This window comes from Talpa occidentalis, unplaced genomic scaffold, assembly GCF_014898055.3.
Source record: "Talpa occidentalis isolate TD23 unplaced genomic scaffold, MPIMG_talOcc4v2.1 talOcc4.10, whole genome shotgun sequence".
Lineage (NCBI taxonomy): Eukaryota > Metazoa > Chordata > Mammalia > Eulipotyphla > Talpidae > Talpa > Talpa occidentalis.
This window is the reverse complement of record NW_023600993.1, coordinates 94,625,527-94,650,926: the sequence shown is the minus strand read 5'-3', so window position 1 is coordinate 94,650,926 and position 25,400 is coordinate 94,625,527. Positions and strand designations below refer to the sequence as shown.

Here is a 25,400-nt window from a genome sequence, read left to right as displayed (position 1 = left end):
AATCTTTTCCAGCCAGGTCTTTACGATTTTTTTCCTTCATTCTTGGGTTTTTTTTTTTTTTTTTTTTTGTGTGTGTGTGTGTGTGTGACATTATTTAGTTACATACTTTTCCTGTACATTCTCTTTGCCCTGTCTCCCTGAGATGCCAAAAACACATCAGACCACTTAATATCTCACAGGTTACTGATTCTCTGTATTTGTCAATTCATTTGTCGTGTTGTTCACACTTCTGTTCATCTGTTTTTCTGTTTACTGGTCCTTTCTTCTACATTGTCTCACTGTTACTAAGCTCAGAGTAAAACTTTTCATTTCAGGCATGGAAATTTTTAATTATAGAATTAACAAAATAAACTTTCCATTCCTCTGCTGTGATTCTCTGTCCTCCCATTCTGTTCATATCTTTTTTGAAATTGTCAATAAATTTATAATACTCATTTTGAAGTTCTCACCTACAGATTCTAACATCTGATTCATCTTGGGATCTGTTCTTTTGACTGTGTGTTTTTATCTTCCTGTTTTTTCAGGTAAGAACTGTGGCTAATATGCTATAGGTAGTTTGGATTATATCAATTTACTTTAAAAGGTATTGAATTTTATCCTGGCAGGCAGTTAAATTACTGGTGCATCCACCTGAAACTGTCAGATTGTTTATTCTTTATTAATATAGATCTATTTCAGTTTCATCAGTCATCTTAGTGGGTGGACCTTACTTTCAGATATGATACTCAGTACTGTTACTTGTTTTTCCTCTGGTTTCACAGAATTTCCACTGCAGATGGACTGAGAATCTCATGCTTTGTAACCTGTACAGATTCTGGTGTTTATGTTCAACCCTCATCCCTGTAGCATCTACTGTCTCTTATTTTTTTATTATTTTATTCTATTTTATATATTTGTTACATCATTTTTCATTTTTGCACAATGTATGCATTTTCATCTTGGTTATATTCCCCATAAATTCCCACCCCACTCCCCTTATTTTGACTCTGATCCCTCTTCCCCTCCCCCACACCTGTAGTGTGTGGGGTTTATAGTTGCTTGTTGATTTTGATTTATACTGGATGGTCTCACTCATAGCAGGAATTTAGAAAACCTAAATAAGGGACCAGGAAAAAGGCTAATTATAATAAAGTGAAAATCAGGGCCTCCCCTGGTGGCTCAATGGTTGAGCTCTGGGCTGCAAAGCTGCCCTCAGCCTCTGCAGCGCCGGTTCGATCCCCACCTCCAGCAAGGGTCCCACATGGCGCATAGACCTCTCCTGCCATGCCCACTGCTCCCCTCAGCAGTGTATTTTGTCAGTCTGCCTGTTCTGTTCCTGGCTATGGCTCTGGTGAATTCTCTCACCCTCCCGTGCTTCTGACTGTACCCAGTGCTTGTATAAATAAATAAATAAATCTTTTAAAAAAATAAAGTAAAAATCAAAATCTACTGTCTTTTAGATCTTAAGAGTTTTGTCTTGATCATGTACAGGAGACAGGCAGGAGAATCTCTACCTGTGCTCTCTGGCATCTGTCACTTTCACAGCACCCACACTACGGTTTTGCCTCCTCAGTTCTGCAAGACTGCTGTGTTCTGCTTGGGCCCCTTTCTTCTATATTAGAGTCTTGCTATCTTGAATCCCTAGAATACAGTTAAGACAATTATTAAGCTCACCTGTATACTTATTCCCTTTCTATTAAGGATCACAATTGTGCTAAAACTATCTGTGTGTATCTGTATTTTTCCATGTTGTTTTGGTGGGAACTCAAGTCCAGTACTAGTAATTCACTCATGGTCAGATGTACAGGCCTACAAGGTCTAGGATATTGACATCACCTCTTTGTTTCTATCTTTCATGCTTTGCTGTGATCTCTAGCCAGGCAGAATTGTGTCTTAGATACAGCTATATTTGTATCCCCAGCTTCTAGAGCAGACACATCATTGGTACATAAATGAGTATGTATTGACTTGACTCACAGTCCTGCCCCTGTCTGGGCCCTCCAGGTCCGTCTGGGATGTTGCCAGGTGTCAGTAGAGTGAGAAAATATATGACAAGATACATTCCAAGGCTCTCTCCAGGATGTGTTTTTGCCTTTGCTTTTATTCCATGTGATTTTTAGAACTACAGAAAGGTAACTCTGGGAGGAAGGGCACCTGGGACATTTCTTATTTCATGGCTCCTGTCGAACCAGTGGGGAAACCATGTCCCTGAGAGGAAAAGGGACTTTTCAAAAGTATGATGGGGAATTAATGCCCAGGCTAGAATTCCTAGTTCTGCATACTTCATTCCATATATCCTCTCTTGTACACTTAAACACATTTCTTCAAAATGGAAAGAAAATGTTAAAGGAATCTTTAAGATGCATTTTAGGTATATGGTAAAATTTCTAAGGTGCAGAGAGTGATAGGAAAGCAGATTGCATGGCATGCATATGTTGTGAAGAGAGAGATGTTTGTCCATGAAGAGACTTTGAATGTTGGACTCCAGGAAGAAGACATCGGAGATTCTTCAGCATCTTCAAAATGTGCTATCAAGAATTTCTTGATTCGTATTCAATCCTTGGCTGGTAGCAGCTATACGTTATTTGGGGGGAAGTAATATAGTTAAGTGGTTCAGAAATCAAAAGGTACAAAACAGTATACACTGAAAATTCATCCTTCCTCTCCTTATCCCAGCCCCACTTTTCTTTTCTCTAGAGGTTATCAGTCTTACTGTTTACTTACACATGTCTCTGCAGAGGTATTTTATGTGTAGATGAATCAAATTCCCCTTCCTTTGTCTTTTTTTTCCTTACATACATTATAGCATATCACACAAGCTCTTTTTAGTCTCATGTTCCCCTCACTTAGCACATATTGGATATCTTCTGTATTTGGACATAAAGTGCTTCCTCTCTTTTCGAACAGCTGTGGGATGTTCCATTGCATGGAAGCACCATGATTTATTTAACTGGTTCCTATGGCTGTGCACTTGAACTTCTTCCAGTCTTTTGCTATCAAACAACACAGCAACAAATCACCTTGTTCAAATGTCATTTCTCTGTGCAAGCATATCTTTAGTACAGTTTCCTAGGCCTATGATTGCTGAAAATTTTTAACTTTAATAGATATTGCCAAATTATTCTCCATGGGGGTTGTAACAATTTACATGCCTACCAGCATTATGTGAGAGTTGGCATCGGTTTTGATTGTTTAATTTTCAAGCTGGAAATCACCTTATATATCACCCTTTCCATTCCCCTTGGGCTGTGAAGAGAGAATCTGGTCGCTGAGGTACAGCCAAGGTCATGTTGATGGTTAGTTGCAGAGGTGAACCTGAATCCTAATACCTTAATTCCTCAGCCTGAGGGGTCTTGAGAATGGCACTGGCCAAGCATGCCTTCTCCCTGTACACCCCCACTTTCCTGTACATCCTTAGTGCCCGAAGCTCTCAGTAAATGGCCTCCTTTCTGGGCCATTTGAAGTGTGATGTTCACGTCACTTAAAACAAGGGTTAATCCAGGTTGGCAGAACTTACAACTAGACCCTCGGGACAGGGTGAAAGGTGCTACTGTGGCACTTGCACAATGGGAATCTGTTATTTCAGATTCTTTTCCTAGTGGTGGCTGTAATTCAGTCAATACATGCTCAAAGTTCATGCCCCCCACATCACCTTGGACCCATAGTCCAGGTAATGAGAGGTGCCTTATGTTTCTCATCTGGTCACATCCCCTTATTCCCTTGGACACCCGTGGGGGTATCCAGACATCAGGAGCATAAGAGAGATTGCACAGTGGGTAAGAGTCAGCAGCTCTAGATCAGACCACCTGAACTTGAATCTCAGTTAGGACTTAGCAGCTGTGTGAACTCAAGTCAGTTATCTCATTGGTCAGCCTCACTATCCCTACTTGTAAAAGGGGAGGCTGACATTAACCCTACTGGATGGGATGTGCTAGGTAATGCTGCAGTAACAAACAACCCCCACACAGCAGGGGCTGGAAACAGCAAGGTTTGTGGTTTTTTTGCATTCCTTTGCCATTAGAAGTTGCATGGGAGCTTTATTCTACATTTGTCCTCTTTTCTGAGACCCTAGATGTTAGAGTAGTCAACATTTTGAATCACACTGGTGAGTATGATAAAGAGAGCGAGAGTATGGGGCAACCTGAGTTGGCTTCTGTCTAGGACATGCATTTGAATATTCAAAGCAAGTCAGACATGCCTCTGGGTTTACAACAGCCATGGGTTATTTGGTCTGTCAGTTACCTGAAGCAGCTGCCTCTCTGCACACCTCCACCAGGTAGTCTCAAACTCCAGGATTTACTACCCATTTTCTCTGCTTCTATGGATGAAGTTTGGTGTCCTCCCCCTGGCCTTTTTTATGGGCAGAACAATTCTTATTGATGCCAATGCTAACAGTGTCCCTGTGGAAGGAGGTTGGTGTGGGTAGTTACAACCCACTTTTCAGGTAATAATACCAAAACTCCCAGAGTTGAAATATCTTCTCCAAGGTCACATGGCAAATAAATGGGAAAACAGAGAGACACACTATTTATTAAACAACTATCTTCCTGATGTCGTTATTCTAATAGGAAATTAAGACCTCAGGACATAAGAACACAGTTCCACATTTAGGAACTGGTTCAAGGACATTTAGGAAGACAGTGATAGAAGTATTTTTTTAAAGATTTATTTATTTATGTATCCAAGAACTGGGGTACAGGCCAGAGGTGCAGAAGATGAGAAGTTTCACCAGAGACAGAGTGGGGAACAGAACAGGCAGCCTGACTGAAATACACTGCTGAGGGGAGCAGCGGGCAAAACAGGAGAGGTCTGCTGCACCATGTGGGTTACCTCCCTGTGCCATGTGGGAACTCATGCTAAGGTGGCTGAAAAGAGCTCTGGCCATGGACCTATGAACTGCCTGGGTCTTCAGTGAACTTGGAGCATTGACACTTATCACCACTCACTGAAGACAGTTTCTTGGAGGCTGGTTATGGACCAGTTTCCAAGTCTCTAAGCACCTTGGAACAGCACGTAGACATGACAGACTCCAGGGTTGCCATGAGGATTGCATGAAATGAGATAAGGTAATGAGGAAGTGCTTTGTAAATCACAGAGCATCCTGTGGATGATGAGTGACACTATTATGACAGACCAAAGCCTGCGTTTTCAGAGGGGCTTTGATTTGCATGTTATCATTTTTACTCTTATTTGGAATGTGATTTGAAACATGGCAGTAATCAACTAGAGAAAGCCTATGGTTCCGTTCAGGATAAAAGAGACCCACCGGTGTGTGGAGTGTCTGTTGTGGGTCAGCACCTGCACTGGACAGCACATCTCTCTTCCCCTCGCAGAGCTGTGTGGTCTGGTGAGGGAGGTTCACAAAGGAGCAAACATAATGACAAGTACTGTCGTCGGTGCATGTGAGGGATAGGGAACTGGGAGGGAGGATTGAGGATTGTTTTACTCTGTTGGGTTCAGCGAAGCCTTTCCAATCCAGTTCACCAGGAGGAGAGGGACTCTCCAGGCCACAGGATTGCCTGTGGGAGGTACAAAGGCCTGCGTAGTGTTTCATGTGACCTGGCATGACATAGGGCAGCAAGAAGAGGCAGACTCAGCCCCAGGGCTGGACCATCGACAGCCAAGGTCTGTACCAGGCTAAGGAAGGGGAGTTTTATTATTTGAGGTGTCAGTGTCCTCTGGCTAGAGACCCCTGGGAGCAAAACTCTAGCTGAACAAGTTGGGTTTGTGACTTATTGCAGCAAAGGAAAATACCCATTGGGGAACCACATGTTCCCATCTCAGAAAGGGGTGCTAGGAAGGGCTTCATCTAGGATTTGGGCTTTGTTGGTACAATTTGTAAGAGGTCTGAGCAAGTGGGGGTTTGCTCTAAACTGAGAATTTTCGGGAAGTAGGACAATTCTGTGGTTGGGTGTGCACAAACAAGACTAGAGCTGTAACTGTGGAGGAGGTAGTGGCTGCGGGTGCACCTCTCTGAGTCTCAGTGGCTGTATCTGTAGAACGGGGAGGAGATTCATCCAGGGTAAGCTGCTCCATGGGACCCTTGGGGACTCATATCTCCAAGGAGATCTGCAATAGGCTGCTTGGTGGTGAGGCCTATGGATAGGGCAGCAGCAGAGCTTGAGATCCAAATGTGCCTGGCCAGGGCCCTTCAAGTCCTTCCCAGTGGCCCTCACATTCGCTGGCCTCAGGCCCCCGTCTCTGTAGCCTCTCCATATCAGGCTCTGTCTTGGTCTTTGTTTTCATACCGCATGGTCCAGGCTCATCTGGATAGCCTGGGCATGACTGTGGGATGTTCGATTCTCCACTCAAGCCCCAGATCCACTTGTTCCTCCTAGAGAGTCTTTTCCCCACTGTTTTTTCTGTGCTGAGCCCTGTGAGGGTGAACGATTTCTAAAGGCCCAATGAAGGGCCGTCCGAGAGCCTGAGATTGGGACAGAAAGGGTCCTTCACCCAGGCCCAGGGCCATTTTCTGAGCAACATTGTTCAACTCCGCACATACCCATCCTCACAGACTAGTCCAACATTGTGTGGGTTACTAACACCTACGGTTACAGCAGTAACCTTTCCTGCCTCTCTCCGGTTCTGGTTTGGATAATTTACCTGGCAGCTCCAGGATTTTCTCCAGAATGAGCAGGGATGACTCACGTTATTGCCCTAAAACCCGATGGAAATGCATCGCCGCTCTCTCCCTTCCCAGTGTGATAAATCTGATTATAACTTGCAGATGGCCACTCGTGGCTGTGCAGCGGTTTCAAATGCACTGAAAGATTCATTCAGCTAAAGCGAAGTTGTCAGGTGGATAGCCGGAGGGAATTCTTGTTGCAGACACAAGTTGTGTTATGTCTGCTGTAGCCTTGTGGCAGCTCTCAAATGGCTGTTAGGAAATAAATCCATTAATCAGTACCGACTGCCCCCTCGCTCGGCTCAGCCCCGGGCTCCTCAGAGACAGAGTGTGTCGTGGCCCCTCACCTGTCTCGGTGTCTGGCATTATATGCCCTTGATCCCTGATGCTTTCTTATTTCTTCATTTTAACATTACATTTTTAAATAGAGATCCACCTGGAAATCATGGCTGAAAGCACCACCTCTAGCCCCCACCTGAGGATCCTGAGGCCCAGAGGGGGACAGTGATCGCCTCCAGGCCACACAGTGAGGGCGGCGGGAGAGCTGGGCCTGCACCCTGGCTCCTGCCCCCAGCCCGAGCTCGGACACTCCCTTGTGCTCTTTCCTGGCTGCTCCTGTTCGAGAAGGAAGCAAGGATTCCATTTGGGCTTTATTCTACTGTTTTACAGTCTCTTCTGAGTAATAAGGTCGGCTTGTTTAATAAGTTCAGCTTCAAAGTAGGTCAGGGATTTTATTTCTGTGCATGGGCCATTAGCATTCTTAAGTGAGAACACATTTTTTAACTGAGAAAATATCCCCTGTGTAGAGGAGATACTCCATGTCTGCCCATTTCCTAAGCTATGTCAGATCCTTTCATAGCACAAAGCCTCCATGAAGGGGGCCTCCCAGCTTCCAGGCTTATCAGCAGGGACTGGGGCCAGAAGGGAGGCCTGGAGAGGGACCCATGTCCTCTGGAGGGACCCCAGGAGCTGCAGAATGTAGAGCCGGAGACAGAAAGTCAAGGTGACTTCTGCAGCCTTCTCAAGGGGTGGTCACATTGAAATGAGGTTTGTGCTTTACTTTGTCAGAGTGAATTCTGTGGAAACCCCAAACACTGGTTTAGAGAGGCCTGAACACTCTGTCGAGAAATCTCTCAAATCCCTTGTGACTTGAATGCCTTTCTGAATCCATCACCCCATGGCCAAACTGACGGCAAAGGAGTCTGGGGCCCCAGACGGGGCTGCTGTTGTCATGGAGAAGGGTTGGGGTGCACCCAGGTGGGGAGCTGGCGGGTGGGAAGAAGGGTGACTCCACACCTCCTCTATTTAGGGCTTCTCCCGAGGATAATATCAATTTCATATTTTTAGCAATGACCTGAATTGTCTCACAGGCTCACTCCTTTGTCAGTTGCCTTTAACGTAAATGGATCTGGTAACAATAAAAATGGTTTCCATTCAGAATGTGTGTGGGGCACTGTGATCAGCAGGAGGAGAGGTGCCAGCATGGTGGCCTCAATTCCAGCCTTGAAGGACTGTCACAGGGAGAAAGACCCAGCCCTAAATAGCCACGCATGCCCAGCATCACAGGGTGGGGGCCTCCAGGGCTTCTGGCAGTTTCCCACAATGGAGTCTTCTCTGCCCCCTTCATGGTGTCTGTTCCTTAGCTATACTCTTATTGAACACATTTGTTTTTTTAAAAAAATCTTGCTTTCCTCAGCTTTTTAAGTGAGAATTCTTTTCACTAGATCACTGTCATGAAAGTGAGTCTGGTAGGTTTCTATGAGAAGTTCAAGCTTGCGCTCAACTGTTAAAATGATTGATAGATAAATGCCCCTGGGTGCTCACCTGATCTAATCATCTCTGCCACAACCCGCACTGCTCTCTGGAACAGGTTGGGAGGCTTTCTCAAGCAGGTGATATGCAAGCAGGGCCTTCAATGATGGTGCTCTCTCGGCACGAGCGTGATGGCCTTGGGCATTTCATACATGAGTCAGTGTAAGTAGGTGGGGTGTCTCCACACCCAAGGGTTTTGTGGGGTTGCAGAGGAAGAGGTGATGTATTTGCCATGACCCTCATGAGGCTGGCTCATTCCACCCTCTTTCCTTGTAGTTTTTCATGCATTATCTCTACTTGATTGTGAGTTGGTTGGGTTAATTACAGGACTATCCACAAGCCTTAGAACTCTTCTCTGTATCTGTATCCCTAACCAGCAGGAGACAGACAGAGGTGGAAAGCCGTTCATCCATTCATTTACTCATTTAATTCACTGCTATCTCCAGTGCTGGGCTTAGCCATGTGGACATATTTGCAACATTACCAACTCCAGAGCAGGTGGTTGAGGAATCACCCAGAGATCATGCGTGTAATGAGTGCTGAATAATTATCTTGATGAATGAATGAGTGATGCAGGTCAGTTGTTCGCAAATGTGACTGCACATTGAAATTAAGTGGGGAGTTGGAAAAAGTATTGATGCCTGGGTTCTACCCAAGAAAATTACATTTTGATTCAATTGGTAAGGGTTGACTTAAATATCAAGAGCTTTAAAACTTCTCCACATGATTCATCCTTGCTGCTAAGCTGGAAAGCCGTTGTTGCTACCAATGAAGGCTGTTTTTAAGGAGTGGGATAGTTAGTGAAAGGAACTTAGCAAAAGCAGTACTTGGGGCTGAGTAGGTGTGGCCTTGGGGGGACCCAGGCTGCTGGCCAATTAGGTGTGTGTACAGCTCAGCCCCCTCAAAGGGCTCCTGGAGGCATCGAGTCCTACAGAGTTTTAACATAGTTTTGGCCTATTTCTTCAAGTGGCACAGCTTGTGTGTCTCATCTGCAAAAGGAGCTGGTTCCGTTGGCTTTTGAATTGACCTGGAGACCTCAGATGTTCCTCCTGGGCAAAAACATTGACAGCTTGAGGGTCAATCCTGAATACATTCTAGCTGTTTGGGAAACCTCATTGGACTTTCCAAGTAGGAACATAAAATTAAGTTACATTTCCTTTCCTTTAGGAAAATCGAAGGTAGGAGAGGAAATTCATGGGGCAATTTTAAGAGGCCATAAAGCCCTCCAAGCTGTGAAGATCTAGGTAGGAATGATGTCATTAGATGTCAATTATTTTTTTTAAAAATGTTAATACCTTGGGAAAATTGCTACATTAAACCTGTTTGTCCTTTGGTATAAAGTGACTTTAATCAAATTGCTTTTCTGATTAAGATCTAGATAGGTTTTAGGCACGATTTAAAAAAAATCTTTGTTATTATATGTGTTTTTCTTCAATGAGGAATGATAGTAATTTCACCAAGACCATCAACGTGCCCCATTGAATAGATCAAGGTATATCTTTGAAGCAGAATAAGCTTTCAAATTCACTTCTCATTTTACTGCACATATGGCTACAAAGGTGAGTTTTAGATGCTTTCCACACTTTATACCATGTGGTTAAAAAATACAGGCAGATTTTAGGGCCAGGTTTTATTAGTAAATGATGCTCTACCTGCTGGAACACTTGCATGCATAATGGCTGGGTTTACACCCTCTGCCCTGCCCACAGTGTTGTCTGTTTTACACTGAGTCAGACCCATGCAGACATCCATCCATGCCTTGTTGAGTTTCTTTACACTTACCTTCATTTGAATTTGCAAATGAATGCCTTCAGAGGTATCACCCTCATACAATATGTGAAAGAAACATGGAAAATGGCCAGAAGTTCATTCTCACGTTTGTTTACCATTGCAAAATAAAATCGGTATTGCGCAGGTATTCAAGTCCATTTCTGAGTGCATGACCATGTCCCCTTGGAGGGTATCCTTCAGTTGGAGTAGGGTGTCCCCCTTTATTTTTATCCCCAGTAGATTCAACCATGTGTTCTGCATCCTCTGTCTGGTTTGTGTGTGCCTCACCTTCAAGGGTGACTCTGAAACTGATATTAAGGAAGTCGTGTGTGTGTGTGTGTGTGTGAACACACGTGCACATGCACATTTGAACATGCCTCTATCACACAAACTTCTGTCCAAGACTTTTCTTATTCATTGACAAAAGAATGGTGATACTCTTTTCACATGATTAGCTACCTGTGGAATATTCATGATATGTTAATCATGTATGCTTACATCATAAATTACTCCCAGATTTAACCAGTTAGAACAAAAAGCATTGATCTCACGGGCATGGGTTAGGGATCCTGGGCTGTGTGGTCTCTCCCAGGCTGTGGTCATCTGCAGGCCTGGTAGAGGGAGAAGCCCCCAAGCTCGCTCACAGGGCTGTTGGTGGGCTCCAGAGCCTCAATAGCTATTGCATGAAGATCATATTTCTTTGCTGTGTGCCTCTCTGTAAGACAGCCTACTACGTGGCAGAGAAAAAAGGGAAAGGGAGGAGTTGAGGAGAGGAGGAAGGTGGGGGACCAGAGAGAAGGTAGAGGAGAGAAGAGGGAGAGATGGGGCAGGGAGAGAATGAGAGCGAGAGGAGAGGACAGGGCAGGAACGAGGGGTGGTAGGGGAAGGGGAAAAAGAAGGGTAGAGGGAGAGTGAGCAGGAGAGGGCAAGTGAGAAACTCTCCTGCACTGCTGGTGGGAGTGCAGACTGGTCCAACCACTATGGAGAGCTGTGTGGAGATTTCTGGACCTACTAAACATAGAGCTTCCATATGATCCAGCAATTCCACTCCTAGGTCTTTACCCAAAGGACACAGAAACATCAATTCCAAAGAACACCTGCACCCCTATGTTTAGAGCAGCACTGTTTATAATAGCTAAGCTTTGGAAACAGCCCAAATGCCCAAAAATAGATGACTGGATCAAGAAGATGTGGTACATATACACCATGGAATATTACTCAGCATTCAAAAAAGATAAACACATGCAATTTGCAGCAACATGGATGGCACTGGAAGGGATCATGCTCAGTGAAATAAGCCAGAAAGAAAAAGAAAAATACCGCATGGTCTCACTCATAGCAGGAATCTAGAAAACTTAAATGAGGGACCAGGAAAAAGAATAACTATAAGAAAGTGAAAATCAACAAAAAACTATGAACCAGAGACACTCTATGGGGGGTGGGGGGCGGGGAAAGGAGGGCCTGGGGTCAAAATAAGGGGGTTGCAATTGTATGGGGAATATAAAAATAAAATTTATTTAAAAAAAAAGAAAATAGTCTTTGTATAACCTGATCTCAGAAGTAACAGCAAGTCGCTTCTGCTGTACTCTGTTCCAGGTGAGTCAGGGGGTCTAGCCCATTCTCAGTGGGTCAGGTTTCTGCAGGGAAGTAGCTACCAGGAGGAGTGAATGATGGGGGGCAAGTTTAGAGACTACCCACAGCTATGGGTTCTTGAAACATCACCACAAAAATAATGCTTTTTTTGCAGTTGTTGCCCAGGATTTTCTAGCATTAGAGAAAGTGAGTTTTAGCTGCTTGCAGCTCGACAGTAAAAGTCACATATTAAATAAGCATCCAAGTATAGCTTACACTTTCCAGATTGACAGCTACTTAATACTCAAATACTAATTGAATTTGGGGTAGTGCTCCCATCTCTCCCGTCAAGTTCAGTGAGTGAACCCTGAAGGACATGCCTGTTGTGTACCTGCCTCCCAGGTTGTAGGTCGTTCTGAATTTTACTGTCTTGCATCCTTTTAATAGTTGTGAGCATATGCTTCCTATTTCCCATTTTTAAGCAACTATCCATCATTTTGATTGAAAACATAATTTAAAAAATATTATACTTCTGAAAAATAAATGAAGAGTGCCACTAAAACTTTCAAAACAAACCAGACATATTTTTCCAGCATTTCTGTGTTATTGAGAAACTCTGGCAGGAAATAGAACCAAGTACAGTTGTATGTTTGTCGCCTGAATGTTTGAACACAATTTTGTCAGGAGTACGAACTAATTTGTTAGCACTGATGAATTTGAGTATAGTTGAAAGTAAAAAATTAACACAGACTTGACATGTAAAGCATGATTTGTAACTGGAAAAAAATGATAAATTGAACCTCATCAAAACGAATTCTTTTGCTCTGTAAAAGCTCATGTGAAGAGAATTAAAAGACAAGTTACAGAGTGGAAAAAATATGGGTAAACCATATATATACAGAGGACTAATATCTAGAATATATAAAGAATTCTTTAAACTCATCAGTGGCACAAACCTACTCCTCTCCACCAAAAAACAAATCAAAACAAAAAAACAAAATACAAACCCAAACAAAATCCAACAATTCAATTGAAAAGTGGGGAAAGTAGAAGGAGATATTTTTTCTGATGTGGATACAAATGTAAAATAAACCCATGAAAAGATGTTTAATATCGTTAGCCTTTAGGGTCATATAAAAGCCCTATCCCAATGGGTAGCACTGCATACAAGATGGCTAAAAAAATATGACAAAATCAAGTGCTGGTGAGGATGCTGACAAACTACAGCAACTCATAGACCGATGGTGGGAGTGCAGAATGGTATGGCCACTCTGGAAATGCAGACTGGCCATTCCAAAGCCCATATGATCCAGCAATTATCCCAGATAGTTTATTATCTCCTGAGCATTTATCCCAGAGAAAAGAAAACTTATATTCACACCAAAACTGGTAAATGATTTTTTCATTGCAGTTTGATTTGTAAAAGTTAACATTTGGAAACAGCCCAGATGTCCTTCAACAGGCACATGGTTAAAGGAATTGTGATACATCCATGATGTGGAATACTATTCAGCAATAAGAAAGGATGAGGGCTGGATATACATATCAACCTAACTGATTCTTCAGGGCATTAGGCTGAGTGAAAAAAGACAATTCCCAAAGCTTACATATTGTTGAAAATTCTAGAGTGGTCCCTAAGGGTTAAGTATAGGATGGGGACTTGGGGGGAGGGGGTGAATGAGGTTATAAAAAAGCAACATGAGGGATCCTCATGGTGGTAGAAAGACTGTATCTTGACTGTGCCAGTGTCAGCCTTCTACTTTACTGTAGATTTTTATCCATGATGTTATCACTGGGGAGACAAGGGAAAGTATACAGGGTGGGATTAACTTGAAACCTTTTATGCCCATAGAATTTCAAGCTTACTTTATCCAATATCTTGGAGTAGAATTTTGTCCCAGGGTTATGTTCTGTCTAAAACCTCTGTCACTTGGTAGATCCCTGTAGAAGCGGCTATATATTGCTTTGGATTCCCATGCTGATTTTGGAGAACTACACAATTAAGATGTTAGAAATATCTAGAGCAGTGCCTGAGATGTGATCCCACTCCATAAATGGGCTTCTCCTCCCTGTCTCCTCTCTCCCCTGGCCCTCATGTTCCCTTATGTCACACAAGGACTCAATCATGGGCACCTGTGATGATGGACACTGGTATGAAGTCACTCATCCTGTTCTCAGAGTTCAGCGCCCATCTGGTTGAGTCAGATTGTGGCCTCTGTGGATGGGGACAGTGGTCTATGGTCTATGGGATCATTCCTTATTCTGTTGTTTCAAAGAACTTTCCCAAAGAGCTGCTATTTAAACTCTGCTAACTCTCTTCCAACTGGATATGGTAGTGTGCAGAGGTAGCCCTCGAGGAACCAGGGGAGATTTGGAAGAGGCTGAATTTTCAGTTCCTTTACATAAAGGGGGCAATCATCTCTTAAACTCTCCCCACAAACTGAGCAGGCTGTTATGGATAAGCCTCTTAATCCATCTGGACATCCTCTCCTGACACTCCAGAGCAGTCAATACATCTAGTCACTTCTAGCCATTTCAGCAGCTTAGAGACTAATTATGCATCTCTCCTCTGCACATAGGGCTAGGCCAAGGAGAGAGATTTGCAAACTCACAGTATCTCTAAAGCCCCAGCCCCCTTCATTTTCTGTCTTACGGTGGCTGGTAGCGTAGCAACTGATGAAGCTGCCTGGACTCGGGTTGCCTTCAATTACACATTCCTTCCCTCTCTCCCCACCACCCCTTTCCTCTGTACTCTAGCTTTTCTCAGGCAAGTTCTGCTAAGGCGGCTGCCATGCTTCCCCCCCACCCCCGCCCGGGTTCTTGTTGAGTGTGAGTTGCCCATCCCAATCGGAGATTAGCAGCTTCCTCATGCATAAAGCTGAAATTGATTTCGTGGGCTGTGCTTCATGAGCCTAAGGTGCCCAAGTGCTGAGATGTTCAGCATGGGAATCACAGGAGGCTGGAGAAGCTGAGTTCAACGATCCACGATGGCATGGGCTCCAGGCTGGGGAGGAAGGCCAGTGTGGGAGGCCAAGGGGAATGGGAGAAGAGAATAACTCACATTTATTTAAGGCCTGTCATGTGTCAGGCATTTAGATTTGGTCTTCACAAGGAAGATATGATCCATTGGCCTGGTTTTACACATGAAGAAACATGAGGCTCAGGAGAATTATATGACTTGCCCAAAGTCATCAAGTTAAGGAATAGAGGTTATAAAGCAGCCTCCATATGTCTGACCCAATGATCTTGTACTTTACAATACACCAGGCAGCCTGATTAGACATATGGAGGGTCAGACTGGGCAAGCATGGTGGACAGGAACAGACTGTGGCTCCCCCATATGCACATGCCAGGGCTCACTCAGCCTATTGAATTCTGGCTTGTGCTAGTCCCACCCCTCTAACTCCCCTCTGACCTGTGTGTTGGGGACCCTGGGCAGTGCAGGGCAGCAGATGGAATCACAGGCTAGAGCAAGGCAGCCTGGGCATTCCAGCTGCCCCATCCAGCTGAATGTCCTCAGGTGAGCGATATAACTTCTATGCCTTAGTTTCCTTTTGTGAAAAGTGAAGATAATTATATCTTCCTAAATCAGGGTTCAGGAAAGAAGGGTCAAACTGTATTAGATGTTTCAAAGAGTCTTTCAGGAAGTGAATTACACAAGTGTGGGATAGTTGACAGAGCAAAAGGGGTGCACTGATGTGGCCAGGAATTGCAGGAAGCCACTACCACACCTGAGGCTGGGGAAACAGGGGGGTTGGTGAAGTTATGGGGCCTAGGAGTCTGCAGGAGGGGCTCAGGGGGGGATGCTCAGACCCCTGAAGATGGAGGCCCTGCTGTCTACCACCTCTGTCTGGGCCAGAAGTAGCTGGAATCTCTCCTTGTTAGTGAGCTCAGGGTGGGGAACTGGCGTGGCAAATGGGTAAGGGGTTCTTTGTGTTTGTTTCTTGGAATCTGGGCACCTAGGGAGGTGAAAGGGGAGATTGGCTGATAAACACTTGCCATGATTGAGGGTCTAGAACCTCACAGAGATCCTAGCTGGTCATAAAAGCTCAAAGTATAAGAAAAGCTTATCTATTTACAATGCTTATCTTTGCAATAAGCAACCAGTGCTGGTCTATTAGAGGACATTTTTAGAAAAACAAAGATGGAAGAAGGAAAGGAATATTCAATTCCTCATAAACCTTTTTTAAAGATTTATTTATTATTTATTTATACAAGCACTGGGTACAGTCAGAAGCGTGGGAGAGTAAGAGAATTCACCAGAGTGGGGAGCAGAACAGGCAGACTGACGAAAGTACACTGCTGAGGGGAGCAGCAGGTGGCAGGTGAGGTCTGCGTGCCATGTGGGACACTCACCTGGCATCTGGGGATTGAACCGGCGCTGCAGAGGCTGTGGGCAGCTTCATAGCCCAGCACTCAACCACTGCGCCACCGGGGTAGCCCTATGTCAGCATTTTTTAATGGGCATAGGTAGGAGGGATTTATTTTTGTTAATTTTAGTTTAGTTTAAATTGCATCTCTTTCCTTAAAGAGTCTTGTCTGAGAAAAATACTGTTCCAGGTAAATTATTCGTGATGTTTTCAGGATTATCACCAAACAAAAGGATTTACCATGAACTTGCTTGAGTATCATCTAAATGATTGGAAAGAGAGGCCTGGAGCTCCAGCACCTCTTACAGTTTGGGTTGTGTCTCCAGTGGGGTCAGACATGAGGTGATGCCTCTCTTCCAGATGCTTATCTGAAAAAGAAAGGTTTGGGGATATAAGTTGTCACCTCATAGGACTGGTCCTTTGATAATCATGTTCCCTTCTCCTAGACACCATGATTTTGATTCATCCCAAGGTAGGCTGGGGTCTGTCCTCTAGTAAATTTTTTCTCTAAGGAAGGGCAAGTATATAATATGCTTTCTGTATTCAGAATCCAAGATGCCTTTCTATGGGTTCTGGAAATGCACCACAGCTTAGCTGGCTATAAAAACCTCAGGACATGAAACTCCTCATAACACCTGGGTAAATGTGGGAGGGGGTGGGGAGAGAGAGGAGAGAGAGAGAAGGAATGTTGGTTGGAGGTGCAGACATTAGTGAATCAAAATAGTGTCTTCCCCTGAACTTGCTGTAAAGATTAAGTGAGTTTATCTTTTTTCCATTTTATTGGGGTAACACTGTGTTACAAGACTATATGAGATTCTGAGTTATAGGTTCACGCCTCTTCAACAGCCACTTCCTCCACCACCTGTAGCCCCCCAGCACAGTCCACTGGGCCCCCTCCAACATTGCTTTCCCTCCTCCCCACCCCCTTAATTTTACAGATGTCTGAAGACACAAACAACAGTGACAGGTGCATAAAAGTGTGTGCTATGTATTAGCTGCCGCTACTGTCACTTATGATTATTATTAATAAATCATCATCTTCACTATCATGTTCCAGCATTTCATATTGAAATGAAGTCTGAGAATGGATTTTTTTAGCCTTTGTTGTTTTGATGGAGGTCTGTTGTTGTCTCGTAATGCTTGTGGAGATTTTTCTTTAATCTTTCAAAAATATTGCCAGTATGTGCTTAAGTTTGAGTCTCCTAATTGATTTTGCACAGAACCTACTGTGCTCTTGGTAGCCTGTAAACTCAGATCTCCATTTATTCCAAATTCTTTTTCTCTAGCTATGTCTTTGATTATTGTTCTGTTCCATTTACTTGATGTTTTCTCCCCAAATGTTTGCAGTACTTAACTTACATGTCCATTCACTTTATAATCTCCTTCTGGCTAATGTTCATCTTTTTGTTACCACCCCAACCTCTTATTGTGGGAAAACTTAATAATTTTTCTGCCTATTTAAACAAGACATGAAACGTTGATTGAACATTGGCCATATGTCAGTCTAGGACATGAAGACTGATTCTATGAGCACCTACCAGTGGACTGGATTCTAAATCTACTTATATCTCCTGCTCAGGGACCCCATGGGCCCACGTCAGGGAAGAATGAGAAGGAAGATCTACTGCTGACAGCTCAGTATGGGGAGAGTCAGGAAACATATGCTCATGGATTCCCTGAGGTCCTTAGTAGAGAATTTAGATACTTTTATAATTTTTTAAAAAGATTTTATTTATTTATTTATACAAGCACTGGGTACAGTCAGAAGTGCGGGAGGGTGAGAGAATTCACCAGAGCCACAGCAGGGAGCAGAACAGGCAGACTGACGAAATACACTGCTGAGGGGAGCAGCGGGTGTGGCAGGAGAGGTCTGTGCGCCATGTGGGACCCTCACGGGCAGCCGGTCAAATTGGCGCTGCAGAGGCTGTGGGCAGCTTCACAGCCCAGTGCTTAACCACTGTGGAACTGGGGAGGCCCTACTTTTATAATTTGAACTGTAGAGCACTCTTTCATTCTGAAGATGGAAAATACGAGAACTATGAAGATTGAGTGATCTGTCCAAGGTTGTGGGGAAGCCAAGGCAAAGACAGGCCCTGGCTCCAAACTAGTTCTTATCTCCTGTTTGGTCCTCAGTACATTCTTTCATGGCATAGTGTGGCAAGTCAATCAATTGAATATCTAATTAGCTAGATGCTTTGGAGCATGTACTCCATGTCTAGTCTCGTGGGCCTGACAACTGAGTAGTCATGAACAGATGAAAAGAAGAATGGGCTTGGTTTAGTTAAAAGTAAAAGCCAAGCCTTTTCCATTGGGAGAAATGTCATGTGCAAAGGCAGGAGAGTGGAAATGATGAAACGTGTGTGTGTGTGTGTGTGTGTGTCAAGAAGGGTCTTTCCATAGACCCTCACTGGTCAGTACATAGCAGTGCCCTTAGAAGGGTGATCAGGTACGGGGACGAGGTTGGTGGACAGTGTTGGAGTCCAGGTTATATTCACCTTGAACATGTCAAGGCTCACTTCCCATCTTAGTAACATTCAGCTTTTCTCAAAATATTTGATTTCTGTCTAGAGCAGACAATAAGTATGCGCAAAACTTGCTCTCCAGCTATTTGAAACACTTTTGCTCTCTGTAGGAATTTCTGGGGAGTCAAACTGTTACAAGAGCTCACAGCAGGGACAAGAAAGACAGAATTGGTCTGGATATTGATGCCTGAAGACAAGGCAGAATTACATTAAGGGGTCACCTCACTCCCCACATGTTGAGTGAGAGTCATGGAAGCTCAGGGGCAGTTGCTGCCCAGGCTTCAAGAATGGTTCACGAGATCTTGTCCTTGACGCGCTTTGATTCCTGACTGAAGGGAACCAGTGCCATCTCCCAACTCATATCTCAGCTCCCTGAAAACCTCCCTTGTCATTTGTTACCAAACTTTTTGAACAGAGAGTATCATCAAATGTCAAACACTTACTCCTGGCTTTGCATACTTGATGATGTGGGTTCAGGTAAAGAGAGGGGGTTGGTTGCTTCATATGTGAAAAAGCTCATGAATAAGAACTGGTCTGGGTCTGAACAACCTCTTGTTAGAAAACAGGTAGGAATTCAAGCATCTCATGATGCTGTTATCATTGTTTGTAGAGAAATAATGCAAATAAACCTACTCTTTCTGTGCTTTTGTAAAAAATTGTCGGTACCTACCCAAAAAAATTGTGCTGTTTCATCCCTGCTTCTCTCTCTCTCTCTCTCTCTCTCTCTCTCTCTGAATGACTAGAATATGTGTCTTTTAAATAATATCAATTATAGAGCCTCCCTGGTGGCACAGCGGTTGAGCGCTGGGTTGCAAAGCTGCCTGCAGCGTCTGCAGCACCGGTTCGATCCCTGGCCGCCAGCGAGGGTCCCATATGGTGCACAGACCTCTCCTGCCGCCCACTGCTCCCCTCAGCAGTGTACTTCGTCAGTCTGCCTGCTCTGCTCCCCGCTCTGGCTCTGGTGAATCCTCTCACCCTCCTGCGCTTCTGACTGTACCCAGTGCTTGTATAAATAAATCTTAAAAAAAATAAATAATATCAGTTGTAAACCAACAGATTCCTACAAAATGGGGGAGAATAAAACAATAATTTGATAACCTTCCTCTGCCAGGCACAGGACGGACTATGATGTTCTTCATATTCTTGAGGGGCTAGAGGAAGGGACAGCCATATTGGTCAGACTGCACATGGATATGGGAACTAGTAAGTCATTCAATATGGTAACATTTCTGTACTCAAGGGGATGTTTGTTACTATTTTTATTACCATAAGAAATACGTGAAAAGAGACCAAACATTTGGAGAGATTAATACTTTATTTTCTTTCTGGTGGTCAGCAATTTACTGCTAATGCCTGAAATAGGAGAGCAAAACCATAGTAAAAAGTCGATGGAAGAGAGTTTAATGTGGCTGCTTGCTCAAGCCCCAAAGTATTGGAGTCTTCTGTTCTTAATTCTGTCCAGGGCCAGCCTGTGAATAACTAGATTAAGGAATTGGTCAGAGTCATCACAGAACTACAAAATATCACCCTTAGGACCTCATTGGAGACTGATAGGAACTCTGGAGACATGATAATGGTGATCAAAGGGTCTATATATTTAAGATGCACAAAGGAAGAGCCCAGAAATTATCTGCCTGCCAACTTAACTTCTCTACCTGGAACAAATTATCCAAAAATCAATTTGCAAACACCTTTGAGATAACAAGGTCTTGAGTAATAACCTCCATGGCTTTGTAAAGAAAAGCATCTGGCTTGACTAATCTGCTTAATTTCCTTCTCTGACCAAATGGTAGACTATAATGGAGGTAATCCGAAATTGTCCCTGAAGATTTGCTTCGAGACACGTTGAGAAAATATTGTCTACCTCCGTCTCATAGCAATTATTCTATTTCTGGAGAATCTTTGTTGCTAGGTAATTAATTAGATAGAAAACACTGACTGAGTCTTACCTATCCAAAGCCCTCACCTGAGTTCCAAACTGAAATTTATACCTGCCTTAGCCTCCTGATTAGCAGGAGGTGCTTTAAAATTTCTCAAATACTTTTTATTTGTACTGCACCCCTAAATGCCTTCCTCGCCTTCCACTTCCTAGTTTTACTCTAAGAATCATTAACTTGTTCATACCCCTTCCAGACAATCTCATTCCTGGCAGTTGGTCCCAAGAAAATATGGGGCAAGGAAGACTGGAATGATTTGCACAATGATATCCCTGGCAGCATTATTTATATTAACAAAACATGGAAAAACTCATGTCTCCCCACATTGGAGAATAGTGTGATTGCCTGATGGACAGTTCTGTAGCTATTAATGACAGTGATGGTTAAATCCATGTAGCATATAAACAGAGTCCTTAGGATATAATAAGTGAGAGAAGAAGGTCAATCCTACATTGGATTTATGAATTTTTATAACCACATGAAGGAGGCTTGTCTACAATATGTGAATAGAAATTGTAATAGAACAGGGAGAAATACAAATGGCTACTGGATTGGGTGACAGGAAATGGGGACATACATGCACTTCCTTCTCATTATTGTCCACTGCTATTTTTGCTACAAATAATAATAACACACATATCTACTTTGATTTTAAGAAAATAGGTATCAGGAGGCAAACAGCTTTCCAAGGGGAGAATGGGCAGGCCGGCAGATACGGGCCAACCTTACCTTACCTGTGCTAAGGTCTTGGCTAGGTGACCTAAGTCACTTGGATTCTTAGTGAGGAACCATGTAGTATTGAGAAAGAGGCTAAATTCTTACTGTACCGTCATGCTTTTCCTCCTTAGACTCACACCACTATTTGGGGGTGAACATTCACTGTCAATTTGTGTGTTCTTATGAAAGAGATATTTGAAAATCCTAGACTCCCCTGGGTTTTGAAGCAAGCCCCAGTTCAGTAAAGGTAGGTTCTCATTTGAGGACAGAAAGCCCGCGAGGAACCCAGGCAACTTTGCTGAACTCTGGACCATTCTTTGCCTTCTTTCTTTACTTTCTTTAAATGAAGATGGTATGGTAGGTATTGACCACAGTTACTGAAGAAATACTGATTCGGGTATTTACATACAAAAACATGAAAATGGGGCCCCTCCGGTGGCGCAGCGGTTGAGCGCTGGGTTGCGAAGCTGCCCGCAGCCTCTGCGGCGCCGGTTCGATCCCCCGCTGCTCCCCGGCCACTGGAGGAGGGTCCCGCATGGCGCGCAGACCTCTCCTGCCACCCGCTGCTCCCCTCAGCAGTGTCCTTCGGTCCTTCTGCCTGCTCTGCTCCCTGCTCTGGCTCTGGTGAATTCTCTCACCCTCCCGCGCTTCTGACTGTGCCCAGTGCTTGTATAAACAAAAACAAAAACAAACAAACAAATAAATAAATAAATAAACATGCCTCTATAAAAAAAAGTAAAAAAAAAACATGAAAATGAAGGCAGGACTTGAATGGGGATACTAAGGGGATTTGGGGTGTTTTGTGTGACTGTGTGTGAAATTCTGTGCCTCGTTTTCACCTGCTTGGATTCTGCTCCATAAACTTCTTGGTCTGATGTCCTTGACTTGTCTTTCAGAACCTCCCACGCCCATCGCTCCCCCAGAGCTGTTGGCTGTAGGGGCCACGTACCTATGGATCAAGCCAAATGCCAACTCCATCATCGGGGATGGCCCCATCATCCTCAAGGAGGTAGAATATCGCACCACCACGGGCACTTGGGCTGAGACCCACATCGTTGACTCTCCCAACTATAAGCTGTGGCATCTGGACCCCGACGTGGAGTACGAGATCCGGGTGCTGCTCACACGACCAGGAGAGGGAGGCACAGGACCCCCAGGACCCCCCCTCACCACGAGAACCAAGTGTGCAGGTAAGAGCCTCCTGCCCTTCTCTGTTGGAGAGGTCAGGAGTTGGATGGTCCTTCTCTCGGCGTCCTGCGATGATGTGCCTCTGCTACACTGATGGCGTTTGCTTTCTGTTGTAGAAAACATCCTCGGGTTTTGGTCTTGCTCTGACCAAAGGCTCTGGCAGTGTCGCTGGTGACCTCCTGGCTGCCCCTATGATTCTAAGAGCTGGCTGATGCCCGCTGTGCCATGGAGGGGCTCCTGGTGCTGACAGTGTTTCCAGTGGGATATTTGTTCTGTTTTTCCCAGAGCTGCTGGAGCCATTTGTGTGTCTGAGGTTTTGTCCATAGTGTCTCCCAGGGCTCCTGGCTGTGTTCTCTGAGGGTTTCTGGCTCTGGTTATAACTGGTTGTAACTCTGGGTATAACTCTGAGGGCTCCTGCCTTTGACTGTGTTCTATGAAGTTCATTTGAACTATACCCTGAGTGTTTCTGGTTCCTGTTACAGATCTAAGGTATTTCTGAGCCTGACTTTGAGGATCCCTGAGTTGGGGCTGTGACCCTAATGTGCTTTTGGTTTTGACAGTATCCCTGAGGTTCTGGTTCTGGTTCTGTATAGGAGGAGCTTCTGATACCAACAACATCTGGAGTGCCTCGTAGCTCTGAAAGTGTCACTCAGTGGCTCTGGAACTGCCAAAGTCCCTGTGAGCTTCCTGGGTCTGTATCCCCTGGGGGTCCTGGCTCCTACTTTAGAGTCTAGCTTGAAACTGTGTCTCCGAGGGGCCTCTGGATTTTAGATCCCTGCAGACTCTTGACTCAGTGTTGCCTGGGGGATTCTGTGTTCCCTGGGGACTTCTGAAATTCCTGGATGCTGCTTACAGTTTGCTGACTGCTGCTGTGTCTGGGAGGGTTCCTTGGCTGCGACTATATCCCTGGGGACTCTGCACTTCCCCGCTACTTCTAATACGGGGTACTGGCTGAGACTGTTTCTGACTGTATCCCTGAGAAGTTCAGACTCTGAATACAGCTCAAGAAATTAAAAAGAAACCAGCATTTTTTTTTTTAAATCATGCTGTTTATGTTATCACATTTCCCTTCTAGGTAACTATTCAGTAAGCACTTTTATTTCAAAAATACCTGAAGGGGTCGAGACTCAGCATTTTGCAGCTTTTTGTCCAAAGTCATAGGATTGGTCAGTGACATTATTCGGGTTCACACTCAGGCACTCCCGACTCTAATGTCCTTGATCATTAGTCACAACAGGGTGAGTGACCAGAGAGGTACATGCCATCAGCTTGGTGCATGAGGCTCGGGAGGCAGGGAAGCAGCTTCCCCACAAGGTTTCAAGGTAGGGGACCTTGGAACCAATGGCTTCCAAAGGCATAGGAATTACTGGCAGCTTCTGAGTGGGGCGATTGGCACCACAACCTCCATGGAACAAAAAACAAAGTCAAATACAGTCACTACTGCTAGCCTGTGGCATCTGTGTCCCTAAAAATCATTGCAGTCTGCAAAGTCATATGACAAAAAACACTGGACACACCAGGATGATGATAAATATGGGGCACTACACTCAGACGTCATCCATGACATTTAAAACGAAGAGTGGAAGGAAACCAGTAAAAATGGCGGCACAATTTCACACAAATTGCTGGCCAAGCTGTGCATAAATACCGCCGCGTGTACGGCGTTAACCTTGAGCAGGCCTGAAGTGAGGCGTCAGAAAGCTTCCAGCTGTGAGCTATGGCAACATGTTGGGAAAGGTCTGTCTGAAGTGTTGGGAAGTAATAAGCCTGGATGTGGCTCATGGCAGCCCAGTGGACCGAAGGAGCAGAGATGCCTGGGGTGGATGTGTTCTTGTGTTCCTAGGAAGCTCCGTTCAGCTGGGTGTGCTTCCTGCTTGGCTAGTGCTTCTGTGTATACAACCCCACAGAGCCAGCTGAAGGTTGTGTTTTGTGTTGCTGCTCAGACTGTTGCTATGGACTTGGACCACCTCGCACACCGGTGTTGCCAGCGGAGTTCTAGCAGGACTTACGGGCCCCATCCTCAAGCCTTCAGTAGTGTCGTTGGGTGGTGTGGAAGCCAGTGTTAGTGCCTATTTCCACAGTTGGGGCCGTTCTTTTGAATATTATTAGGCAACTATGATGAATGAAGATGCCATTTTCTTGATTATTTTCAAAAGCAGGCCTTTGGTAAAATTTCTCATTGAAATCTGGTCATGAAACTTAGGACTTTAAAAGCACATAAGGGTATGTTATTAAAGCAGGTAATACCTTATCTGAGCTTTGCAATTCAATATACATCCTTAAAAATAATTGATTTGATCCTGCCGATGAGACTTTTCTCTTTCCACAGGGTGAATCAAGGGTTTCTATGGTTTTTTGATCTTTGTAAATGATATTCAAAATACTCGAGCAGTCCCCGTGGACTTATTTGCTGATCACCATATAATACATTTTAAAATTCAATCGCAAGATGATCATCTCAATAAAAATTTACAATTTATTGCAAACTGTTACCACGACTCTGTAATGGATTTTACATGTTGAAAACACAATTGCCTGACTATCACCATAAAAATTATGAGCTGAAATGCAGAGTGTGGCTTTATATTTTAAGAGATGATGGTGTTTAAGTAAGTTATGGCAAAAATCTTGAAAGCCCACATTTTATAAAGTGTGTCAAGAAGATCATCTTCTTTTCTGCATTGCCACTGATGGTAGAATATTCTTTGCCTTGTAATTAATTTTTAAGAGAATTCCGGACCTGATATCCATTTGTGGATGCTGTTTTTTGGAGTTGGTAGTCTCAGGCTCCCCCGCCTTTCCCCTATTCTATTATTAATCACGCTGGAAATGTACTCGTTATTTAACAAAACAGAAAATGAGAGAGTGTGGAGTGTGGAAGGTATAATTTCTGCCCAGAGGAATTTAT

General features: G+C 44.1%; 1 protein-coding gene across 2 annotated transcripts in view; it reads left to right on the top strand.

The window, feature by feature from the left end:
• Positions 1-25,400, top strand: part of PTPRT (protein tyrosine phosphatase receptor type T) — a 917,718-nt gene that overhangs the window by 403,764 nt on the left and 488,554 nt on the right. For both annotated transcript variants that reach the window (XM_054697687.1, XM_054697683.1), the window contains exon 7: positions 22,201-22,494. In XM_054697687.1, coding sequence (XP_054553662.1) covers positions 22,201-22,494 — 294 coding nt within the window. The remainder of the gene's footprint in view (positions 1-22,200; positions 22,495-25,400) is intronic.